The following is a 20,989-nucleotide window of genomic DNA, read 5'->3' on the forward strand; positions in this document are numbered from 1 at the left end:
TACTGACTAATACAAAGTTTACACTTTTAAAGAACTTTTACTGCAACTTTTAGAGCACCTTTGAATTAAAAGTGTCATTATTTACTGAACAACACTTCAGGACAACAGTTGTAATCATTTATGAAGAGTCATTCATGTTCATGACAGTCTCATGTCAGTCTTATGTGCACCCTTTCAAATAAAGTCTTACCAAATATGTATATTTGCAACTGCTTAAAACAAAACTTCCTTCTGTGGTTTTATTTATTGCAGTCATTTGAACATTCATGCATATTCCAGGTCCTCTCTTTCCTACTGCGTGTCATTTTAAAAATCCCCTTTTAAAAAAACAAGTGGAAAAAAAAAAAATCCAACAACAACAACAGAAAATCGAACAGTCTTTCACAAGAGATCGCTGTGAGGCATTTGCAGGAGTACCTTCAGTCTGTGCCATTTGCTGCATGTATGTTACAACAATAGCAGCAATAATGGAAACATTTAAACGAACCTTTCCGCAGAACAAAGGAAAATGTAAATAGTATTGATGACATTCAATTAATTTTTTCTCGCCTGCTGAACATCAGGCCTCGAGGCTCAAGTCACGCCACGCTTTGGAAATAGAGCAGGAAACTCACTTCCTCACAAGCATTATTTGACCTCTTGTAGAAAAGACAAATAAGAGTCTATCTGACACTCGGGGATGTTCGACTTTAAAGCTGCGTGTTTTATTGAGCAGAAAGCGAGCTGCAGAAACATAAACTCCGCACAGCAGCGGCGGAGCAAATAACAGTGAATTAACTCAGTATTGTTCGTTGGCATTCATCTTTGCTGACACATCCCCATTTCTTCAAGTCCTTAATTACAGTTTACAGCTGGTGGGTGGTTACAATTGCTGCGCTTGCAGCCGGCGGAACACAAAAGGGATAAAGATGGCAGAGTGAGGGTAAATATGCTCAGAAAGTGTAACAAATATTAGCACAAGAAGCCCTGAGAGGATGTGTAGCTCACAAAAGCTTCAAGTTCGGGTCATCTGGGGTCCCATGAGAAGTTCAAATTAAACAATGTTAAAAAACAATGCGTCTTTCTATTCCTTCTTCTTCCAGCTTGTGATGCTGCATCTCTCTCAACATCACATTCAACTCTCTTTTGTTGACTCTCGGATGCTGACAGTCGCTACCCCCTTTTAGTCGGTTTCAGCAGAGCTAATGACTGGCTGACTGGCTTCCTATAAGGAAGCACTTCATTACCGCATGGCACAGCAAGCAGGTGGAGCAGAGACGTGAGCGCAGCGTCTGTGCTGCGCACATCGAGGTGTAAGATTTGATCATGCTGAAATCAAAACAGCCGCAGCCTTGTGTTTGTTCCTGCTGTTTTTTTGTTTTTTTTTTAATGCAAGCTCATTTATATGTCCACGGTACTTGTACAGACTGAATTTAGTCAGGGTCTTGCAAACTGATGTTTTGCTGACGCAAATGCACATTATAATATATTTAGACTTAATCTTACCTCTTGATTTTGGAACATCTGATAAGCACACATTTTGCGTCTAAGTAATCCTTTGTTTCATTTTGCAACACTCAGGTTTCTTGCTGTAAATTATTCACCTGTAAACCAAACAAACTCTGCATACAGTGAAATCAAAATATTAAATAGACACATTAAAAACAGTTTTCCAGGTCAGTTGGGATTAGCAATTCTTTTTTAAAAATGTTTAGACACACTTCCTTCAGATACTGGTTTGACATCTCCACATACATTATTTTTTTTCTTATGATGTCATCTAGTTTGTGAGGAGATATGGCTTGAAACATCTCCGTGGATGTTTGAAGCAAAACACCCAAGGAAAATGATGCTGCCACTCCTTTGCATCACAGTTGAGATGGTGTCTTCAAGATCAGAAGCTTTTTTTCTCACATTTTTTACTCCCACATTTAATAATGGAAATTATGGCTACACACTTCAATTAGTTTCATCAGACTATTGTCAAAGATGAAGCGAGATATGTCAGACATTTTTCTGTCTGCTCCTCTATCTGTTGTTTTAGCTGCACAAACCAAGTATTCACTTAGCACATCTTCTTCAGAACCAACCAGTTTTTATCAATCAATCAATCAAATTTTATTTGTATAGCACATTTCAGCAGCAAGGCCTTTCAAAGTGCTTTACATCATTACAAACACAGAATCACAATGCAATATAGAATCAATCATTAAGTCAAGTTCCATCAATAAATTTGTAATTGATTACATTTCAAATACAATTCTAAACAGGTAGGTTTTCAGTTGAGATTTAAAAGAAGTCAGTGTTTCAGCTGTTTTACAGTTTTCTGGAAGTTTGTTCCAAATTTGTGGTGCATAGATGCTGAAAGCTGCTTCTCCTCGTTTGGTTCTCGTTCTGGGGATGCAGAGCAGACCAGAACCGGAAGACCTGAGAAGTCTGGAAGGTTGATACAACAACAGCAGATCTTTAATGTATTGTGGTGCTAAGCCGTTCAGTGATTTGTAAACTAACAACAGTATTTTAAAGTCTATTCTTTGAGCTACAGGGAGCCAGTGGAGGGACTTTAAAACTGGTGTTTTTAGATAAACTTTTTGTCTGTAGTTTCATCAGAACCAAATCCTTCTGATGAAAGCCAATCAGAAGGATTTGTTACTGTAAGTAAAACGCTTCAAACCACATATCATGAACCAGGTTACTAGAGATCTGAAAATTGTACTTAAGACACGTCACATCTGTACTCCTAAGGTTTGGAATTGCATAAAAAGCTTTCCAAAACAAATTAGTTTGCGATTCTTTCATTTCATCTTTATGTTTGGTCTCTATTGAATTCCACCTTCAGCCCAAAGCCACTCACAGCTGAACAAAATGGTTGCTAAACTCTTAAGAATATGAGCTAAGGAGGAGAAAAGCACAACCACAGTCATAACCAATCAAACGCAGGAAACGGAGAAAAAAAAGGTGCTTTGGGCCTTTTTTCGAGGATTAGTTTCCACTTTATAAATCAGCACAGGCTGCAGCGAACAACCAAAGAGACGGTCAATGAAACAAGCAAGAGGTTCATTATGAAGGATTGACTGTGTTAAAACTTCTAATTACCACATCTATGGCATTTCAGTACCGACACTGCAAATGGCATTTAAAATGTGAACCTGGAGTCAGCAAAGGCAAAAATCCTGCACTATAACAAAAACAGGGATGTTTGTTGCTCTGTTTTAACTAGATTATGTGTTCTGAAATGTTGCTGATGTTTAAAAACAAAACAATGTTTCTAATGATAGCCCAGGCACTGCTTTACTAAAAATGCAAAATGATCATGTAAACAAACTTTAGTCTCGCAAAATAAAATAAATGTAGAAATTGTATCTTGTTTCAATTAATGTTTTTTTAATGTCTGTGTGGTACCTTTAAGATTTTGCTTCAGTTTGAACAACGTTGCTTAAATGTCATCCACATTGCAGACCTTTCTGCAGTCCTCTGACAGTGAGCTTCGTAGTATTTTTTTATCTCCTTCTATTCTGTGCGTGATGGTGAGATAAGCTTTGGTCCTCATCTGACCTTTCTGCGTCACAGTTCCAGTTGTTAAATGTTGTTCTGATTTTAGATATAGACAAGAAAGAAAGAGTTAGTATACAGATGGGTTTACACAATTGTTTCCAAAGCAAAATTAAACTATATTGCAGCATACTAGATCAACTTATTTCAGATTGTTAAAATAGAAGACTTGCCAGAATATTATTGTTGGACTGACAAGTCCACTTTATACATCTTTCTTTCCCTAAAGGTCTGAGTATGTTCTCTGGCCGTGAATGTCTAAAAGTCTCAAATCTATTTAAAGTCATCAAGAATTAGAGATTGTGGTGCTGAAACAAGCTCACAAATTAAACATTTTTGCTTTTCTAATAATGTGGTTGTACTTTCAGAGCTGCGTTTTGTTAAGTCAGGGGGTGTCAATTCTGTTGATGTGTCACGCTGGATGATTAAAAGCCTCAAAAAGCTGGATGACGTCTGTGCAGAAAACATCTGCAACATGCATAGACTGCTCTGAGTCTCCAACATCCCACCAGCTCTACAATAAGGGGAGCCGAAAGGTCACGCCTGAGAAAGAGTACCATCAAAAAGGTCCTTTGATATTGCAAATTAACATTGATATTCATGGGGATAATTATTGCAATTCACGTCAAATACCAGCCATTAGTGCTGCAGTGTTAGGGGGAAAAGGGGCTTTGGTTATTAAAAGCTACTTATCAGACAACTGTTGCTGGCTGAAAAGCCTTGCTTGCTACTGACTAACATCAATATCCACGTTCCATTAAAACAGACAGGACAAACCCTCTGCAATTCCCCTATTAAAATGGCTTTCACAATAAACCTGTGGCTACAGCATTCATCAAAGTGCAGATTTATGAGAACAAATGTACATTTTGTAGCAATCTGGTTTGATAAACCAAAAACAACATGTTGTTTTGTACAGTTTTTAGACTTTGTAATAGTGAATAAGTGCAAAGAAAATGCTTTACTTCAAAATGTTGCAGTTAAAATGTATTAAATCTTTTTTTGGTTGGTGAAGGGGAAGGAGGGTATTTAGTACCCTTAGAGGAACAGGATCATAATTAGTTATTGGCGTGAGTCAAGTTTCATCAGCATCATATCTAAACAAGATTGACAGGGCATCAAAGTATACAGAGGATGGTGGATGCTTTACAGTCTATTAATACGTACAAGCTTTACCCTGATAGCTTGTTTAACAGTAGATATTTGCCAAAATTATATATTTTTTTACATCTCAATATTAAAATAACATTTTATCTTCAGTAAAATGTAACAGAATTATGTCAGAATGTCTCAGTCTACTATATATCATAATAATTTCGTACTTTCAGTGGTGTTACATGTACTCATCCTCACTGATTTCCAAAATCAAGCATGGGGTGCAGAAGTTCAGGTTTATTGTGGATTTTCTTTAATCAAAAATATATTTAGAGGCTCATGTATGTACATACACCATAACTGTCAAAAAAGCCAAACAAGAACGAAGAAGTAAAATGTTGGAACACTTTTGTTGGTGTCCACAGAGAAACAGCTGATCAACCAAGGAGGTTCCATCCACATTCTTAAACTCGAACTCAAAGCAACAACTTTTTTCAAATCAAAATCTTTTTGAAACACGTTGTAGTTGTATACTGTATTACAGATTCACCACCAAAATGAAAGGATTAAAATAAATGATTAAAAGTCTAAAATGTTTATAATATTGTGTTCTATAACTGATAATTATAAATGAAGTACAGCAGGAGGAGGTTAAAAAAAAGCCTAAAAGTGAACCTGAAGAGTTGTGACATCGGTCAGTTTGATAGATTTGTGTGACAGAAGAAGGTGGAGGGACGATGACACACAGATCATGTGTCTGTCTCGCTTTGTTTACCTAAATGTCAGCCTGCTGGGACAGCTGAGTTCATTTACCTCCCCATTAGTCAGAGTAAACTGTTCCAAAACAGGCAGCGTCTCAGGGCTGTGAAGCAAGCATGACCAGGTGAGTGTCAGCTCTTCATTTTTTTTTTTTCAGAGTGTGATCCTCCAACCTGCTTCTATCCCACCTAATTTTCTGCAGTGGCATCTGTGTGTTTGCCCTGTCTTCCCTCCTTGGTGTCTCACTGAGTGTGGAAATGACCGGGTTATATGGCAGCTTTGCCTCCCCTGAATTCCCGCAGCCATACCCCGACAACCAGCTCGTGGTGTGGAACATAACCGCTCCGCACGGCCACCGCATCAAGCTCTACTTCACCCACTTCAGCTTGGAGCCCTCCAACCAGTGTGAATACGACCACATCCAGGTGAGCTGCATCTAAACAAAGCCCCATTTGTGCAAACCGGAACTCCTTGCTCACCAAAGAGGCCTCTAACCCTGTCAAAACAGGTTTTGGCGGAAGGGAATGAAACCCTGCGGTTCTGTGGCGAGGAGGAAAAGAACCACGAGAGCACCCCCAGGAACACCATCATCATGTCAGCCGGGAACGTCATGTCGGTGGTCTTTAGGAGTGACTACTCTAACGAAGGCCGATTCACTGGCTTCCAAGCGTTTTACACCTCAGAAGGTGATGTAAAAATGTGACATTTGTTCCCAGAAGGCAAATAGGGCATCAGCAGCTATAATGAAATGCTTTAAAAGTTCATGTAGAAACAATGGGACTATTAGATCATCTTAGGCACAGTCAGCTTTTAAGCCGTACACAACTTATGAGAAAGACTGACAGAAATACAAAAAAATGTTAAAACATGTTTGAAGAAATGTAGGTTCTCCTCCATCCACCAGTTCTCATGTCGTACCCCTTTTCTACTAAAGTGGGTCCATTCAGAAGACAAAACCCCGGCCATAAACCATAGACACTTCTTTATCATTTTTAATCTTACCTTTTTGCTGTTTGATATGATAAGCTCAGAGGAGCCACAGATATGTATTTAAACCTCATTACCCTGAGACCCCTCAATAAAATCTAGTGCTTTTGAAATTCCCTATCAGTAAATGACATCCATTCAAATCTCAATATAAGGAGCTGTTCTGACCAGGCATTAAAGTAGTATTTATTTTCAATTTGCCTCCTCAAATCCAGGCGTCAAAAGTGTCCTGCAACTTTTGGATATGTTCCTGGTTTAACACACCTCAGCCAAATGGCTGTTTGAAACAGAGACCCATCTAAAACCTGCAGGACCCCGGCCCTCGAGTCCTGAAGATTAGGTTCCCTGCCCTAGAGTGTTATATCTGTTTCTTGAGTAGATTTAGGTTTGAGGACCCGAGCTCTCGAGGTGGAGTATAAACAAGTCTGTTTAACATAAGAAGGAGCTTGACAATTCAAGGCCCGAGAAGTTAAAGTCAGGATGTTACAATGAATCCTACAGACCCATTCAGTAAATTAGAATATTATTAAAAAGTTTATTTATTTCACTAACTCCATCATCATGTAGAAAATTGTAATTAGACAAGAACTACTTGTCTTAATACCTTTATTTCTTGTAGTCTTGGTGATTTTCTGCCAACAGCTAGTGAAGAGATGGCAACTAAAATTAGTGCATTACATCAGATCAATAAAAAAGTTTTAAAAAACGAAATGTTGGCTTAATGAAAAGCATGTTTAATACCTGCTCAAAAGGTACTTTTAATCTGACAAATGAGACTCGGGACATATGTTCTAATTTATTGAATAGGACTGTACAGTAAACATGTAACCACTATAAAGACATTAAGACAGTGATGTGAGCTCTTCTGTTTGTCATCACTGCAGAGCTTCAGACTAACTAAAAGTTATGAAGAGCGTTTTTGTTAATGCATGTGAAAAATGTCTAGACAAGAGTTTTTCTACCATCTTGAGAAAACTAACCATGACTCTGAGCCGTCAGACAACATAATATACACTGCTACGCTTTGAAGAGAGCAACCCAACCTGCTGTAGCATCAAACCTCAGCTTGCTGATATTACATTATTACACTAAATAGTGCAATGGGAATAAATTAATTGTTAGTATGGCTCATATTCTAAAGCAGTATTGGCTTACACTGCAGGGTGATGAATCCAAACAAATAGTCACAGTTGAAACAGTTAATAGACTCAAGGCACCCTCCAGGGTCACACATCTCATTGACAGTCTAGCATCATGCATCTTTAGAGTGAAAAGATACAAATGTACCGAGTAACGCTAAACCATCATCCTGTGTCGGTCTCTTCCAGATATCAACGAGTGCCTATCCAGGGTGGATGGCGAGCGAGTATGTGACCATTTCTGCCACAATTACATCGGTGGCTATTACTGCACGTGCAAGCAGGGACACCTTCTCCATGACAACAAGAGATCCTGCACAGGTAGGAGCAACCGGAGCTGAAGCCCAAGAGGCGTGTTCGTTTGGGTGCAATCAAAGGAGCTCAGAAGGCTCCCAATGAGGTGTGGTGTTAAAGAGCTCGGCATGAGGGAATGACTGCATTAGTAGTTGTAAAGCAGATCAGATAAACTCACGCTGAGCCTCTCAGCCTCTTGTCTCTGTCTGAGACGAGTGGTGAAAACAAGTCCAAGTCCTCAAAATGCCTTACTAACACAACGCTAAGATTTTAGGACATTTAAAGCAAGATGAAAACACACCTACATATAGTAAGATCCAACCATTTGTTGGTGTAAAATCCTTTGCAGAAAATAATGATTTGACTTTTAACATAAGAGACATAGTAAGTGTAAGATGTTGGATTTTATAATGTAATAGGTGTTAATTCCAGGCTGAAAAGAAATACTGATGCATGCAGTTGCTGATCTCTGGCAGCTGGTGCTCAGTGAGGTTAATCACAGCCAATTCCTCAGGGAAGAGCAACTTTGAAATGGCTATAAAAATTGATACCTGTGTGCAGCACTTACAGCGCACCGGCACCAGGTAATTAATCACAATTACCAGCTGATGTGCCTTAAATTATTATACTTTGCCAGGGGAAAAAAACGGTGCCACAACAAATCATGCAATGAATAGACAAAAATGATTATCTGCCCACAGATTGTTCTAATTATATAAATTACAGCAACTCTGCCTCTTTGCGGAAGCTCATTTGTTTTTGTCCATAACTTCATCTGCACACTTCGCCAGGGCAATAACACAGATCAAAATTAATCTAATCTTTTATGGTGCCAGTGGAGAGAGCAATTCACAAAGAAATGTTCTTTTCTGTCTTTAAAAAAATCCGGCGTGACAAAACAGTTGAAGGAAGAACCCAATTTTAAGAATTCAGTATCATTCACTGAGGTTTGAACACTGGGTATAGGGATCCTTCAAGCTCTGGAAAGGTACAGAAAGTGTTTTCTGGATTTTCCAGATGGGTAAGATTCTTATAAATTGATGTATTTATATTCTAAAGTGTTTAGCTCTAACAGGATTTAAGGGTAAGTAAATCTGATAAGGTGAATATTGACACAAAACATGCGTAGGAACCCACTTATGTCCTAAACAAGTGCAAATTTCACCTAATCTGTGTTTCCTCTACAGTGCCTTGCAAAAGCCAGGTGTTGACGTCAGCATCTGGAGCTCTGACTAGTCCTGGCTACCCAAACCCTTATCCACCCATGAGCCAGTGCGATCACACCATCAGTCTGCCAGAGGGCTCCAGAATCATCCTGGACTTCTTGGAACCTTTTGACATAGAGGGACACCCTGAAGTCCCTTGTCCATATGATGTGCTAAAGGTCAGTACCGCACAATACTAATGTAGACAAGACAATGAATAAGTAATGTATTCCTCCCCATGGCTTTAAGACAACCTGTCACTGACTTACCCTCTGCCAGCTGATTTACTACTGCGTTTTCTTGCATATTTGAGTTTGGCAGGGCAATGGTCAGAGACCCAATGAATCAATCTTCTTTTTCCTTTTGGATGTTTCTTTTCTTTTTTTTTTAGATTTTAACAACTGGACAAGAGTACGGACCGTTCTGTGGCTTGGCACCACCAGACTCTATTGATACTGGAAGTTACCAAGTGCATGTGGCGTTCAGGTCTGACTCTACTGGGAAAAACAAGGGATGGAAGATCAAATACACCAGCACCAAAGCTGAATAGCTTTCATAACTTCTGATAACTGATGGCTGCCTGCCTGGATAATATTTTCCTCTGCAAGTTTTAAGATATGTTATTTTTTATTACTTTATTTTGCAATTAAAGTAATAAAGTCTAACTTTTGTTATATTTTTCTGACTTTTTGAACCAATACATTGAAAATTAAATGCACATGACCTGCAAATTCAATTACACCTCTTAATTTTTACTTTTTTTAACATATGGAGTAGTACACAATTGTTTTGAAAAAGTGGAAGCTCAGTTATTTTTGGGGTTTAAAAAATATTAAGGTGGTCATGCATTTGTGTTCAACCCAGTTTTATGTACAATTACATTGCACAGAGGAGGACTTTATTTACAGACAAGTGAGTTTTAAAGGTATTTATTCTGAGTCCGGCTGTTCTGTTCAGCTTCCTGAAGACCAGGAAACACAGCAGATAGGACCGGACTAAAGTTGTGGAGAAGTTTAAAGAAATGTTAGATTACGAAAAAAATTCTCAGAGTACTGTTCAATCCATCAGCCATGTATGCCCATAGCTCAGGGATTTTCACCTACAAGGCAAAGGCAAAACAAGTATTTACCAGAAAAGCAGCCAATAAATACAAAACACAATTTATCATCTTCCTTTCCTTTTACTTCCCAAATATTAACCATTTTGTGTTGGTCCACCATCAAAAATCCCCCCAAAATGCAAAGACGTTTGTGATCAAATGTGAAAAGTTCAGGGGTTATGAGTACCTCTACTCTTTCATGCATCATTCATTTCATTTTTACCAAGACAGTAATTACGCTCATTTTCTCTCATCTCTTTCTGCCTCTTTACAAATTGCTTGGCTCAATTTAGCGTTTTCACTTTTTATTAGACCATTCTTTTGTTGTGATTAAACAACAGATGCACACTTCCTTAAAATCAGAAGATCTCAGCTGAACCACACAGAATAAGATTTGTCTCTAGCATGATGTGCCGTGACAGCGCTTACCTGAGCGCTCTCGAGTCACCATCTCATCCTTACAGACAGTATGACATACGATAGCACAGTGCAGCTGACTGCTCAGATACTGCATCACGCTCGCGCCAAACCGTTCAGCCGAGGTGGAGTCAGCTTCACAGGAATTACGCACACCATGATTCCCATTAAGTACGGTAGCTGTTGGAGGAAAAAACCCCAGCAGCAGTAAGCTCAGAACTCGTGTACTCATGCAGAAACATACTAAATTGGTGGACAAAAATGTGAGGACAAGACAAAAACTTCAGACACATTTATTTACCAAAAGACATGTTAAAAGTCCCATTGCATCATATTATACAGACGTTACACCTTGATGTATCCTGGAGAACAATCTGCTTAAAAACTATTCATGAAAAAGCAATGGGTCCGCTTCACACCAAAGCTCAACTGTTTTCACAAAGACACAATACTCACTAATTACGCTAGGACAGTTGGGAACGGAGCACGTTTTGTCTGTATTATAAAAAACACAAATTACGTAAGTAAAAATAAGTCCTTTGATTCTGTTCGGTGTTCCAGAGATAAGAGGACACAACAGAGAACCTACGGCATGTTCATGTCACACGGACCAACACACACCGTCTTACATCACACATTCATCAGACCAACACATGACTGTCGGGATTGTATGCAAGATATACACTTAAATCATCCACAGTACATAGATAACGTGTTAATCTGGTAGTGTTATCTGGTTTCTGGCAGTGTCGTACGAGTCTGCTCAGGCAGAAGGCTGTTTATATTTTTCAGATAGAATTTGCGGTAAGAAAGAAAAGAAAACAATTCCTTTTTAACTGATAAGTAGGAAATCTGACTAAAGAAATCTGTATGTAGCAAATGGCATCTGATTGATGCTTTAAGTTTTGTAAAAGTTGCCCTGGATTTTTGAGCGCATCATTGCGAACACATAAAAATTGTTCCCCAAACAAACTAAATGATGCCATTTGATTGGCCTTTAAATGGCTCCTTTAGCTCATCCAAATCCATTTTTCTACTCTGCTAAAATGCTGCATCTGATGAAACATAGAGCATATTTGTCATCATTAATGGAGGTGTTTGAAATATAGTAAATTGGCAGATTTAAAAAGGAGAAATTTGACAAACTCAGAGGAGCACTTTGTCCGTCTCTGGGAAGAAATTATATTTATTTATTTGAACAGTTTAGCAACTGATTACTATCTATGAAGCTAACTGCAACTAGCCTAACTTAGAGAATAGACAAGGCAAAGCAGTTTTTATGTAAACATTAACAAAATTCACCAGCTAATTGTATATCTAATACAACTGAAAGCAGAAAGTGAACACCAGAATACTCAAGATTACAAAACACAATTTCTAGATTTATTGTTAAAGAGTGACATATTTAAGGGTACCTGTGAGTGTCAAAAAGTAAAGTATAAACCTTTTTCGAACATTTTTTAGACCAATATTATTCAAATTTAAGACAAGCATGAATAGCAAGAAATGATTTAATCTGAATTAATAAATAATGTTGCTCACTTAGCTTGGCAAGATAACCAAGCTGAAACTTGTTTTTTTTTTTGCCCTAGGAAGATGACTACAATACCTTTACACCAAGGCTTACTGCAAACAGTAAACCTAAAACAGCAACTGACCAGAGGTTTTATACAGTTATTAAAAGCTCTGTTTCCTAACCATACATTAAGTAAACATTTGTTATTCACAGAAAAACACGAACTGGTAGTGGATGACGTTACATAAACTGTTTTCGAGAAGCATTAACTTTCAGCAAAACCACGCTTGCCTCCATTACATCTTTATATATAAGACAACTGGGAGCTAGCATGTTAATATTCATAAGCATATGTTTGTCTATAGCTATCATCCCAACATAACCCAAGTATGGAAATCAAAAAGTGGTTAAACATATTCAAACTGAACACATTTGTGCAAATCAGGCCAGGCGCTCTCCAGACCAACTTCACTGCTTTCTCAGCGTTCTCAAAACCACGCAGAGATCCACATCTTCAACATTTTTAGCTGTAGCTACATAAACAGCAACACAGAGCAAATCCCATTCTCCTGACCTCGAGGCAGGTTAGTGTGAATCCTTATCAGTCTCTGCTCGGTCAAACCTAGCTGCTGCCTTGGGTCGCTGTTCCCGCCCCCTCCCTGTGTTTGCTGCTGTCCTGCTGCGTGCCGCTGATGGACTGCATGGCCTGAATCTGCTGCAGGCGCGTTGACAGCTCCGCTTTGCAGGCCTGCAGCAGCGCGGCGGTCCTGCCTGCGTCCCAACCCAGCACCTGCTGCATGGCTTCCAGCCCTCTGCTCACTACAGCCTGGAAGCACACAAAGCCGAACAAAACTTCAAACAAAAGAAATCTACACGAGAGGTTTTATAACTTTACAGGAATGTGGATGCGGCAATTAAAATCTCATGAGTGGCACATAGGAAACCATTGTGTAAAGAAGTCCAGCGGTTCAAAGCCACATACGGAAGAGAGCTGACATCACCACACAAAAATACACATGGTGGAAAAACAGTTTTTCAGTAGGCGCAGTGAAGCTGGTCAGAGTTAAAGGGAAGACAAATGCGGTTCAATGCAGGGCAGTGGTGCAAAGAAAACTGTTGAGAGCGGCAAACGACTCGAAACTGGGAGGTTTCAAATCTGCAAAGCTGGTAGACACGTGTGTCAAGAGAGTCAAAGGTGGTTGTAACGTCAAACCATGGGAAAATGTTTAGAAGGTATCAGTACCCTTGCCAGCCTCTGTAGTCTCTTTAAGGTATTTTTACACATCAGACTCAGTGGGCTCGCTGGTATTAATGTGCGCCCTGAGCAACAAGCGCACCGCTCAAAGTTGGGGTGTGAAACGATTGCCTCAATTTTTCCCCTATCAGTGTGCTTCCAGGACCACAGGCCAACTCAGCCTGCTGATGAATAATAAGTTGTTTTTCCTGCAGACGGTTCAGTCTCCCCTGGCGATTAATCAGGCATTTTGAACACTAGTGGCCAGCTGCATGAGAACAAATAAAGTTTTTGAATTGCTTTAAATTATAGGTTGGTTAACACATGTATACCAGTTATATATGTACTATACAACTGGTTGTGGACAGACCAGGGCTTAACGTTATGTGCATGTTTTTATAAGCTATAAAAATACAAATTGCATAAAAAACACCTTGCACCAGATAGAATGAGACAATAAAAATAGGACATAGAGTTCACAAAACAGCTGAATTGTGCTTTTGTTGCAAGTTTCTGCTTAAGTATTCTAAATCAGTGGCTTTGTAGAGGTCTGGAGTTTCTGATGAAGGGGTTTTTATTTTATTGTATTTAGATTATTTAAGCCGTTATAGAGCAGTGGTGAGAGAATACCTGCAAATCCTCAGTGGAGAGTCTGGTCTCTGGGCTGGTTTTGCCTTTCAAGACCATCAGTGTCCTGGACATGAACTCGGACGCAGAATCCACCTCCACTCCGTCCGGCATATCCACATCTCCAGCACCTGACATATTGAAACAGGTTTTCTCTTATATTCAGTATAGATTGTGGTAAATTCGTTGAAATATTAGGGATTATTGAGGAGCTGCAATGACTCCATCTAGTGACCAAAGGGTAAGAGTGCAACAAGGCACCATGAGCAATCAAAATGTGAAGAAAGTAAGTACATTTGATCTCTGAAATATCATCTAGAAAATTACCCGTAAAAAAATTTAATTTTCTCCTTTATATTGTTGTCTCTTAATTTTTTTCCAGACTATAATCATACTGAAATCAAATCCCAGAGTGCATAGGAACCTGTAAACAACACATTTTTCTTCACTAAATCAGAATGCTGCAGAAGATTTTACTGAAAATTGCAGAAAGGTTTCTGTTAAACATCTTTATCTCAAATAAAATACAAGATTCTTATTCTGCTGAAAAGGGAAAAGAAATATTTCAAACTATTAAACCACTTTCCTCAATGAGACAAGGATACAATTCCATAGATCATCATTTACAATAACCTTTTCCATGTAGGCAGAATAAAAATACATTTTAAAAAAGCAGTAACTACACATTGCCTTACCGTCCTGACTAGAAGGACTTGTGGCTCCCTGCTGTCTGTCCTCGTTCTCCACAGCTTTGAGGTACAACTGGAGCAGCTCTTTAGACTGCCTTTCCTCCTCTCTGCGATCTAAAACCCTCTGCAGCGTCTCCTGAAGTTCCTCTGCCTTCTTCTCTTGGAAGCCCAGGGCAGAGGCTAGTTCAGAGCAAGGCGCCTCTACTAAAGACTGGGAGAGGAAAGTACAACATTCTCTTTAAATGTCATGTGAAAGTATGAACAAATGAAAACTGTACCTGCTTGAACAATCCAACACCTTAAAATGGCAAAGAAGAACTATTGGAATGTCTTGTTTTTTTTATGTGGCCTTATTTCTAATCTGCAACACAGGATTCTAAAGGGAAACAGTGAAATCCTGCCCATACCTGTAGGTCTCCCTCAGACATGAGAATGATACTGGTCAGGTCTTGCTTCAGCTGCAGCGCCAGATTCCACCACGGTGCCTCAATAACGTTGGAGTCGACGACATCAGTTTCCAGAACCACAGACTCTCTCGCCATCCAAGCCGTGCCGCCATCAACTGTAATAACAGCGAAGAGAGAAACAAAACACATAAAATGTGCATTTTCCCCCCCCCATCAGAGTAACAATCCAGGGTTATGATAATTCAACCTGCTTACTCTTGCGAGCTGGAGCCCACGTTTCTTTGTCATGCAGCAGCATGAACATGGTGTCAAAAGGCAAACACAAAAAGTAGGCTTGATCCTCTACTATGGTCCCATCACCCTCAAGGACCACAGTGACCGGGTCTGAGGGGTTCACTCCCAGAAACTCACATCCTGTAGCAGGGAGAGCAGTTTTAAGTTAACAGATAATGAACTAAATAGCATGTCCACCTAAGTAATTCCGAAAAAATCTAGTCATAACACCATAGGAATTGTAATCGAGAAACTCTACAATGTCAACCAAAAGTATTTATTCCCCTTCGACTTGCACATTTGTCAACTATTTTTAGTGAGAGTTTATGCAATAAATCCACAAAAAAGGCAGATTTTTGGAGCGTCTCATACGTCAGCAGTGACATTTACACTTGTCACTTGTTTTTCACAAAGCAGACTGCTAATCAAAGACCGAACGGCAACAGCTGACAGCATGCGGAACCCAAATAAATCAAATGCCTTTGATGGGCAGAGGCTGCATGACTTCAGTGAAAAGGGCCTGGTGACTAGCTCTCTAGGAATGAACACAAACAGAGGACTGATTTCTAAGTTTTAAGATTCGCAGGTTCGAACACGACTGAAATCGACTTGTTTCTGCACACAGAAACAAGTCGTGAGTGATCATGATTGATAAGCAAGCTTAAACCGAGCAGTGAAGGCACCACGGGTCTTCATCATATCTGTCTTTCCTTTCACTTCCACGTTGTCTCTCATCTGAGGGGCAACCCCAATCGGAAATGGACAAAAACAGTAAGTGGAACTACATGAAACTAATCCAAATGTCACCTAACACAACCTGTTCGTTTTAATTATAGTTCCTCGGAGGTGCTTAACTCATGCCAACTTACCTTTTTTCTTCAGATCATCCAACGTGGGAACAACCACTCCGTATGATTTCTGCCGTGTGAAGTTACACACTTTGCAGGATCTCCCGTCTGTCATTATAAGCCTCAAGCTTTGAGTCCTGTACTGATTGTGAGTTTTCAACCTAGAAACCACGAAACTGCAGTCCGACGCTTTCAGCTAATGTACTTCTGCCTTTTCGAATGCGGAACCGCCACTTGAGCGCTATGAATGCTGGGATGTGAAGTTTTTACAAGAAAACGAGAAAATAATGTTGCAAAAAAAACCCTAACAACAACCAAAAAACAGCCAATCAAGATTACATTTGTTTTTACATATTCTTGTCTTGAAAAAGAGACAAAATCAGCTAAATTACAAACACTTTGTGTTACTTTATACATTTATGTTTGAGAGAAACGATGACAGCACACAAACATGCAAAAGCTACAGTTTACATACACATTTTTACAGTATTTTAGCAGCCAAGACTCTGATAGGACTCATGTAAGAGCTAAAATACAGTAAGCATTTATTTGAACGTTATAAACAAGACGAGCCATCTTCAGGAAAAGCAATCGAGCGTGATACCGTCGACCTATCGGGGGGCTGGGAAGATGGCATCCACCGAGCAACCTGATCCACCAACACAGGTCTTTCTTTGTCTATCACCCAACGTTTACCTCATGATCTCCAGATATCATTGGGAGCTCTTCGAAATTGCTTCTAATTGTTGCTTTTACGCATTAGCCCTTTTAGCGGCTACTTCAGTAACTGCTCAGCTAATGGATGCTAGCATGCTTGCTAGCTAGCATGCTAGCTAGGGGGCGTTTTAAAAGTTTCTTTTCACCCAAACTGCTGTACATAAGTGGATGTAAATAAGATGTAGGGTTGGCCTTATGTTTTCACAGATAACATGGTTAGTTTACGTTACTGTCCCACCATTTATAACGCTCCCACGTTGCTGAGTTTTTTTATTTCTATTTTGAACATGGAGTCATGACTGTCATGAGTAGTTGGTGTGTGCAGGGGAAAGGTCATTCAAAAGACTGGCTGGTAGAAGTTTGTTGATTCTCTAAAGAGTTGACTGCAGTTATAATCTGTGATTTTCTATTTATCGCTTGGCTGATAAGATACATGAATGCATTGTAAATACATGCAGTAAACTTACCAAACAGAAGGTAAAGATGGAATGCTTGCTGACCACTAAACCATTAGTGGATTCTCACAGTGACAAATATCGTATAATAATCATGCACAGCAAAATTAGAACCCCTCAACTTATATTATGCCAGATATTAACACTGCGATTATTAGCGAAATGAATCTATAAATTGACACAAACCCTCGTCTAATGAATTAGTCTGAACTATCTGTTACATCCATGTAATTTTAGAAATGAAACATTTGTCAAAAGGTTTATCTCTACAGGTTATTCTACTTTTTTTTTATGTATCTTATTGCTCTTCTTTTACCAATCAAATTGGTTTTCTCTTTATCAGCCCTGTTTCAACTGGGTCAACTGCTGATAACAAAAAACATTTTTTCCCTGATGCATAAATAACCCTCCTGTAGGTCAACATTACTAATTATATTGCAGAGTCTCTAGCTAAATTTTTCCTGCTTATATGTTTTGGTCCTTAGGAGGAAAAAAACCCAGAATTAGCAGGTTTGATGTCTAACCAAGCTAGAAATGTTTTTGGCCAGGAAAAGCCTTGTATACTCTTGCCTCAATTTGTCCAAAGCAGGATTTAGGTCATGAGGCCTTGCTTTTTATTTTTTTGGTCTTCATTCCTTTTTTTGCTCTGATACTGAAATATAGCAGCCCTTCTTACTGTCAGATATAATTTTTCATTCCATATTAGACTTATTTATTTTTTTGTATTATTTAAAACAGATCTCTGAGTGAAGTATGTGTTTAGTCTTCTAATTGATAAATGTCTTGTTTTGGTGGAATGAATACATCACAGCATTTTAGGATAAGGTTGAAAATTCTAACTTAATTTTGGGTTTTCATTACCTGTAAGCAATAATCATCAAATTGAAAATAAAAATCTGACATATATCACTCTGTGCAATGAATCTTCACTGTTTAAATCAAACAGGTGTAATTTATTAACCCTTAGGTGATATTCTAATTTACTGAGATTTAACTGTGTAATTAGAACTGAAGGTATATTTAGTTTTTGTAGAGGATTTTTCATACACAATTAGGGCAACACACTGTCAGTAAAAAACTAGGCAACAACTAACAAAGAGCTAATGAGCTTTCCATGTTTAAGAAAAAAAACATTGAAGAAGCATATATTCTAAAATCCTAAGAAGAATGATAAAAGAAAAAAAAAACCTAAATAACTTCAAATCTAAATTTTGATAAATCATATAATGGTTGATTTATATCATTGGAAAAAAAGATCAGGTAAGCTGTCAATATAATTTGAAAATCAAACAAGTGCAAAACTACACATGTTGATGAACTGAATGAGTTGTTTTTTTTAACACATAGTAGCAGTTGTTTTGTGTAACTTTAATAATATGTCTTAATTATTCGGAGTATATTCAGCCAATTAGGTTTTCTTTTCTGAGCTTTTTGGTAAATTTACTAAATGATAAATACATAATATAAATGATTATAAATGAATATATTCTGCAATTTATCTTTTTATGGATTTCCATTACTGCCTATGTTCAGTTAATTTTTGGAAAACACTGCATCTTTCATAGCAAAACGTCCTAGCCGTCAGACCCTCTGTTGTCCAGCAGATGGCACCGTAACACCGTTGTTTGTCTTTGCAGTCTGGCCTTCCTTCTGGAGATGACGGGACAGCTCGGCCCAGAGAAGCACTGGTAAGGAGGAAAAACATCATCTGAGTTAGTTGACTGAGGAGAGGGGGGTTAATGGAGATGCAGACGAGGCAGGTTGCTGAATCAAAATATGCTGTAATATTTTACATGTTTATGTAAAAATACATGAAAATAAAAGACACTACAAATTCTCTGTTAGTCCAGATTTTTATACTAATGCTTAATCTTACGATTGTGCAAGTGTTACTAATCATGTGTGCTTAGACAAGTTAGCAGACAAAAAGTTTTGTATCACACATGATGAGAGATAAACTTATGTTTTATTTTTCGTTAGAATGGAAACAAATTGAGAAATAAAAAAATAAGAATTTCATATCTGTGTTGTCTTTAAAGCTGATTTGATTTGCTCTGCTGAATAATCAGTTTAATCAGAAAATGGACTGTGCAGCGGCTCCTTGCTTAGGTAGCTCTGGTTTGAGTGATAGCCGTGTCTTCTACCAACAATGAGCATCTGTAGTTTTCCTTTTTCTTTTTTTTTTTTCTTTTTGACAATGATTATGGGAAAGTGTTTATTAGGCGTGCTCTTGTTCCTAAATGGGATGAAATACGTCCCAGGTACACTCTGCGTCCTTGTATGGGCACAACACCCAGGTTGTGTTGTTCAGCCAGCATGTCTCAATGTCATTCGCCACCATTCACTCTTCATCTTCCCCCCATCATCCCTTCATGCCAAGGCTAATTTAATCCTGCGTTTATTGATTGTGGGAGCATTCTCCCAGGCTTTCTTTCAATTTACTTCAATTTCATCATCCCGGCGCACTTGAAGGCTGCCTCCTCAAAAAGGGAGGAAATTGTCGTTGCGAAGGTCCTGATTCGAGACCGGCTGACAAGTCCCACCACCGCCACCCTCCTCACTTCCAGCGCCTTTTCTCTTTTCTCTTTTTGATGAGCTGCTCTTTCCCAGTTAAGTGGATTATTACAGTAGGGATAATTCTTGTCACATGGCATTATTTGGATGAGGTGAATAATTGAAATTTGTGTCTGAAAGGATTTTATCTGGATGAGAGGAAAGGGAGTGCTGGCAGGGTTGGGAGGGACAGGAGGAAGAGAGCAGACACACACACACAGTCTCACACTTGTGTAACATTCATGTGCACATGGCCATGTCAGACAGCGCAGTGTGTCAGACCGGGGACACCAGTCATGTTAACAGGTTCTGACTCACCTCGCCCAGATCAGAAGGCCCTGGCACACTGCACGGACTCTCCTTGGTGGCAAAAGGCCCCAGCTCAGGGGGGCAACGCCACAGCCTTTGCCACCGCACAACCCACAGGGGCAGCTCTGGACCTGCAGTTACAGAGGCTGCTCCAGAGACGCTTCCTCCTCAGTGCAGCGGGATATCAGTCGCTGAAAACTGCCGCTGTTGACTTTTGGTCACTTCCATTTTGCTCCTTCAATCCAAAAAATTGTCAATGGGTGGAATGTCCAGTAATTTGACCCATCTAAAAAAGTAGCATCTTTTCTACTCTACACGATTCGTCTAATGAAATGACAACTTAAGGAGTAATAAGCGATCCCCTCAGGTGTGGTTAAATACATTTAAAGCATAATCACTGAAGCACATTCTTGAATTTAGGTGAGGGCTTTTTTTTTCTTGATATCTGCAAAGATGTTGTATTCAGATTGAACAAATGCTGCAAGTAATCTTAATGGGTAATTTCAAAGCAATGAATCACAATATACTGATCTAATCTCAAAGACTGGATTATGGTCCTGATCAAAATCAGTCACTCATTGACTATTGATCCATATCTGTGTCAGCGATCACACCTCGTCTCTCGATCTGCATTTGCGGCGTTTGGTGTGAGGTGATTAGCACATGGCTAATTATCATGCCTGCATAGATGTACGTTAACCAAGCTGTTTCCAAAATGCTGCAGCTGTGTACGTTGTTTCATTGATAATATATTAACATCATGAGTTTTAATCCCATAAATAAAACTATGAAGATTCGGAGGCCATTGATGCACCTTGTTCATCTTAATTTTTGT

At 39.0% G+C, this 20,989-nt stretch overlaps 3 protein-coding genes across 6 annotated transcripts in view; 2 read left to right on the forward strand and 1 right to left on the reverse strand.

Annotated features, from left to right (window-relative positions):
- Positions 1-5,397: 5,397 nt before the first annotated feature.
- masp2 (MBL associated serine protease 2) lies at positions 5,398-9,746 on the forward strand. Its single transcript, XM_028012477.1, has 6 exons — positions 5,398-5,509; positions 5,588-5,810; positions 5,894-6,071; positions 7,701-7,832; positions 8,993-9,189; positions 9,402-9,746. The coding sequence occupies exons 1-6, from the start codon at positions 5,502-5,504 to the stop codon at positions 9,558-9,560; spliced, it is 897 nt and encodes a 298-aa protein (XP_027868278.1). The 5' UTR covers positions 5,398-5,501; the 3' UTR covers positions 9,561-9,746.
- Positions 9,747-10,803: 1,057 nt separating this feature from the next.
- dffa (DNA fragmentation factor, alpha polypeptide) lies at positions 10,804-16,363 on the reverse strand. Its single transcript, XM_028012464.1, has 6 exons — positions 16,142-16,363; positions 15,255-15,413; positions 15,000-15,154; positions 14,599-14,803; positions 13,907-14,034; positions 10,804-12,868 (listed from the first exon to the last, which is right to left on the reverse strand). Exons 1-6 carry the CDS (start codon positions 16,233-16,235, stop codon positions 12,665-12,667), a joined length of 945 nt encoding a protein of 314 aa, XP_027868265.1. The 5' UTR covers positions 16,236-16,363; the 3' UTR covers positions 10,804-12,664.
- Positions 16,364-16,486: 123 nt separating this feature from the next.
- The window catches only part of pex14 (peroxisomal biogenesis factor 14), a 61,641-nt gene continuing 57,138 nt past the window's right edge, over positions 16,487-20,989 (forward strand). For 3 of the 4 annotated variants that reach the window (XM_028012432.1, XM_028012442.1, XM_028012450.1), the window contains exons 1-2: positions 16,487-16,786; positions 18,930-18,980. In XM_028012432.1, coding sequence (XP_027868233.1) covers positions 16,751-16,786; positions 18,930-18,980 — 87 coding nt within the window. In that variant the 5' untranslated portion in view covers positions 16,487-16,750. The remainder of the gene's footprint in view (positions 16,787-18,929; positions 18,981-20,989) is intronic. The other variant, XM_028012426.1, reaches the window with a different exon arrangement.

This window comes from Xiphophorus couchianus, chromosome 1 (genome assembly GCF_001444195.1).
Source record: "Xiphophorus couchianus chromosome 1, X_couchianus-1.0, whole genome shotgun sequence".
Classification (NCBI taxonomy): Eukaryota; Metazoa; Chordata; class Actinopteri; order Cyprinodontiformes; family Poeciliidae; genus Xiphophorus; species Xiphophorus couchianus.

What these genes read in the sequence shown, in the direction of transcription:
- masp2 (XM_028012477.1), top strand. An exon ending in CAACAAGAGATCCTGCACAG is followed by an intron (nt 7,833 to 8,992) that starts GTAGGAGCAACC and finishes TTTCCTCTACAG; the next exon opens with TGCCTTGCAAAAGCCAGGTG. An exon ending in GTCCATATGATGTGCTAAAG is followed by an intron (nt 9,190 to 9,401) that starts GTCAGTACCGCA and finishes TTTTTTTTTTAG; the next exon opens with ATTTTAACAACTGGACAAGA.
- dffa (XM_028012464.1), bottom strand. Translation starts at nt 16,235, where the DNA reads ATGACAGACGGGAGATCCTGCAAAGTGTGTAACTTCACACGGCAGAAA. An exon ending in GGATGATCTGAAGAAAAAAG is followed by an intron (nt 15,414 to 16,141) that starts GTAAGTTGGCAT and finishes TCCCTGCTACAG; the next exon opens with GATGTGAGTTTCTGGGAGTG. An exon ending in AAGTCCTTCTAGTCAGGACG is followed by an intron (nt 14,035 to 14,598) that starts GTAAGGCAATGT and finishes TCAATATGTCAG; the next exon opens with GTGCTGGAGATGTGGATATG.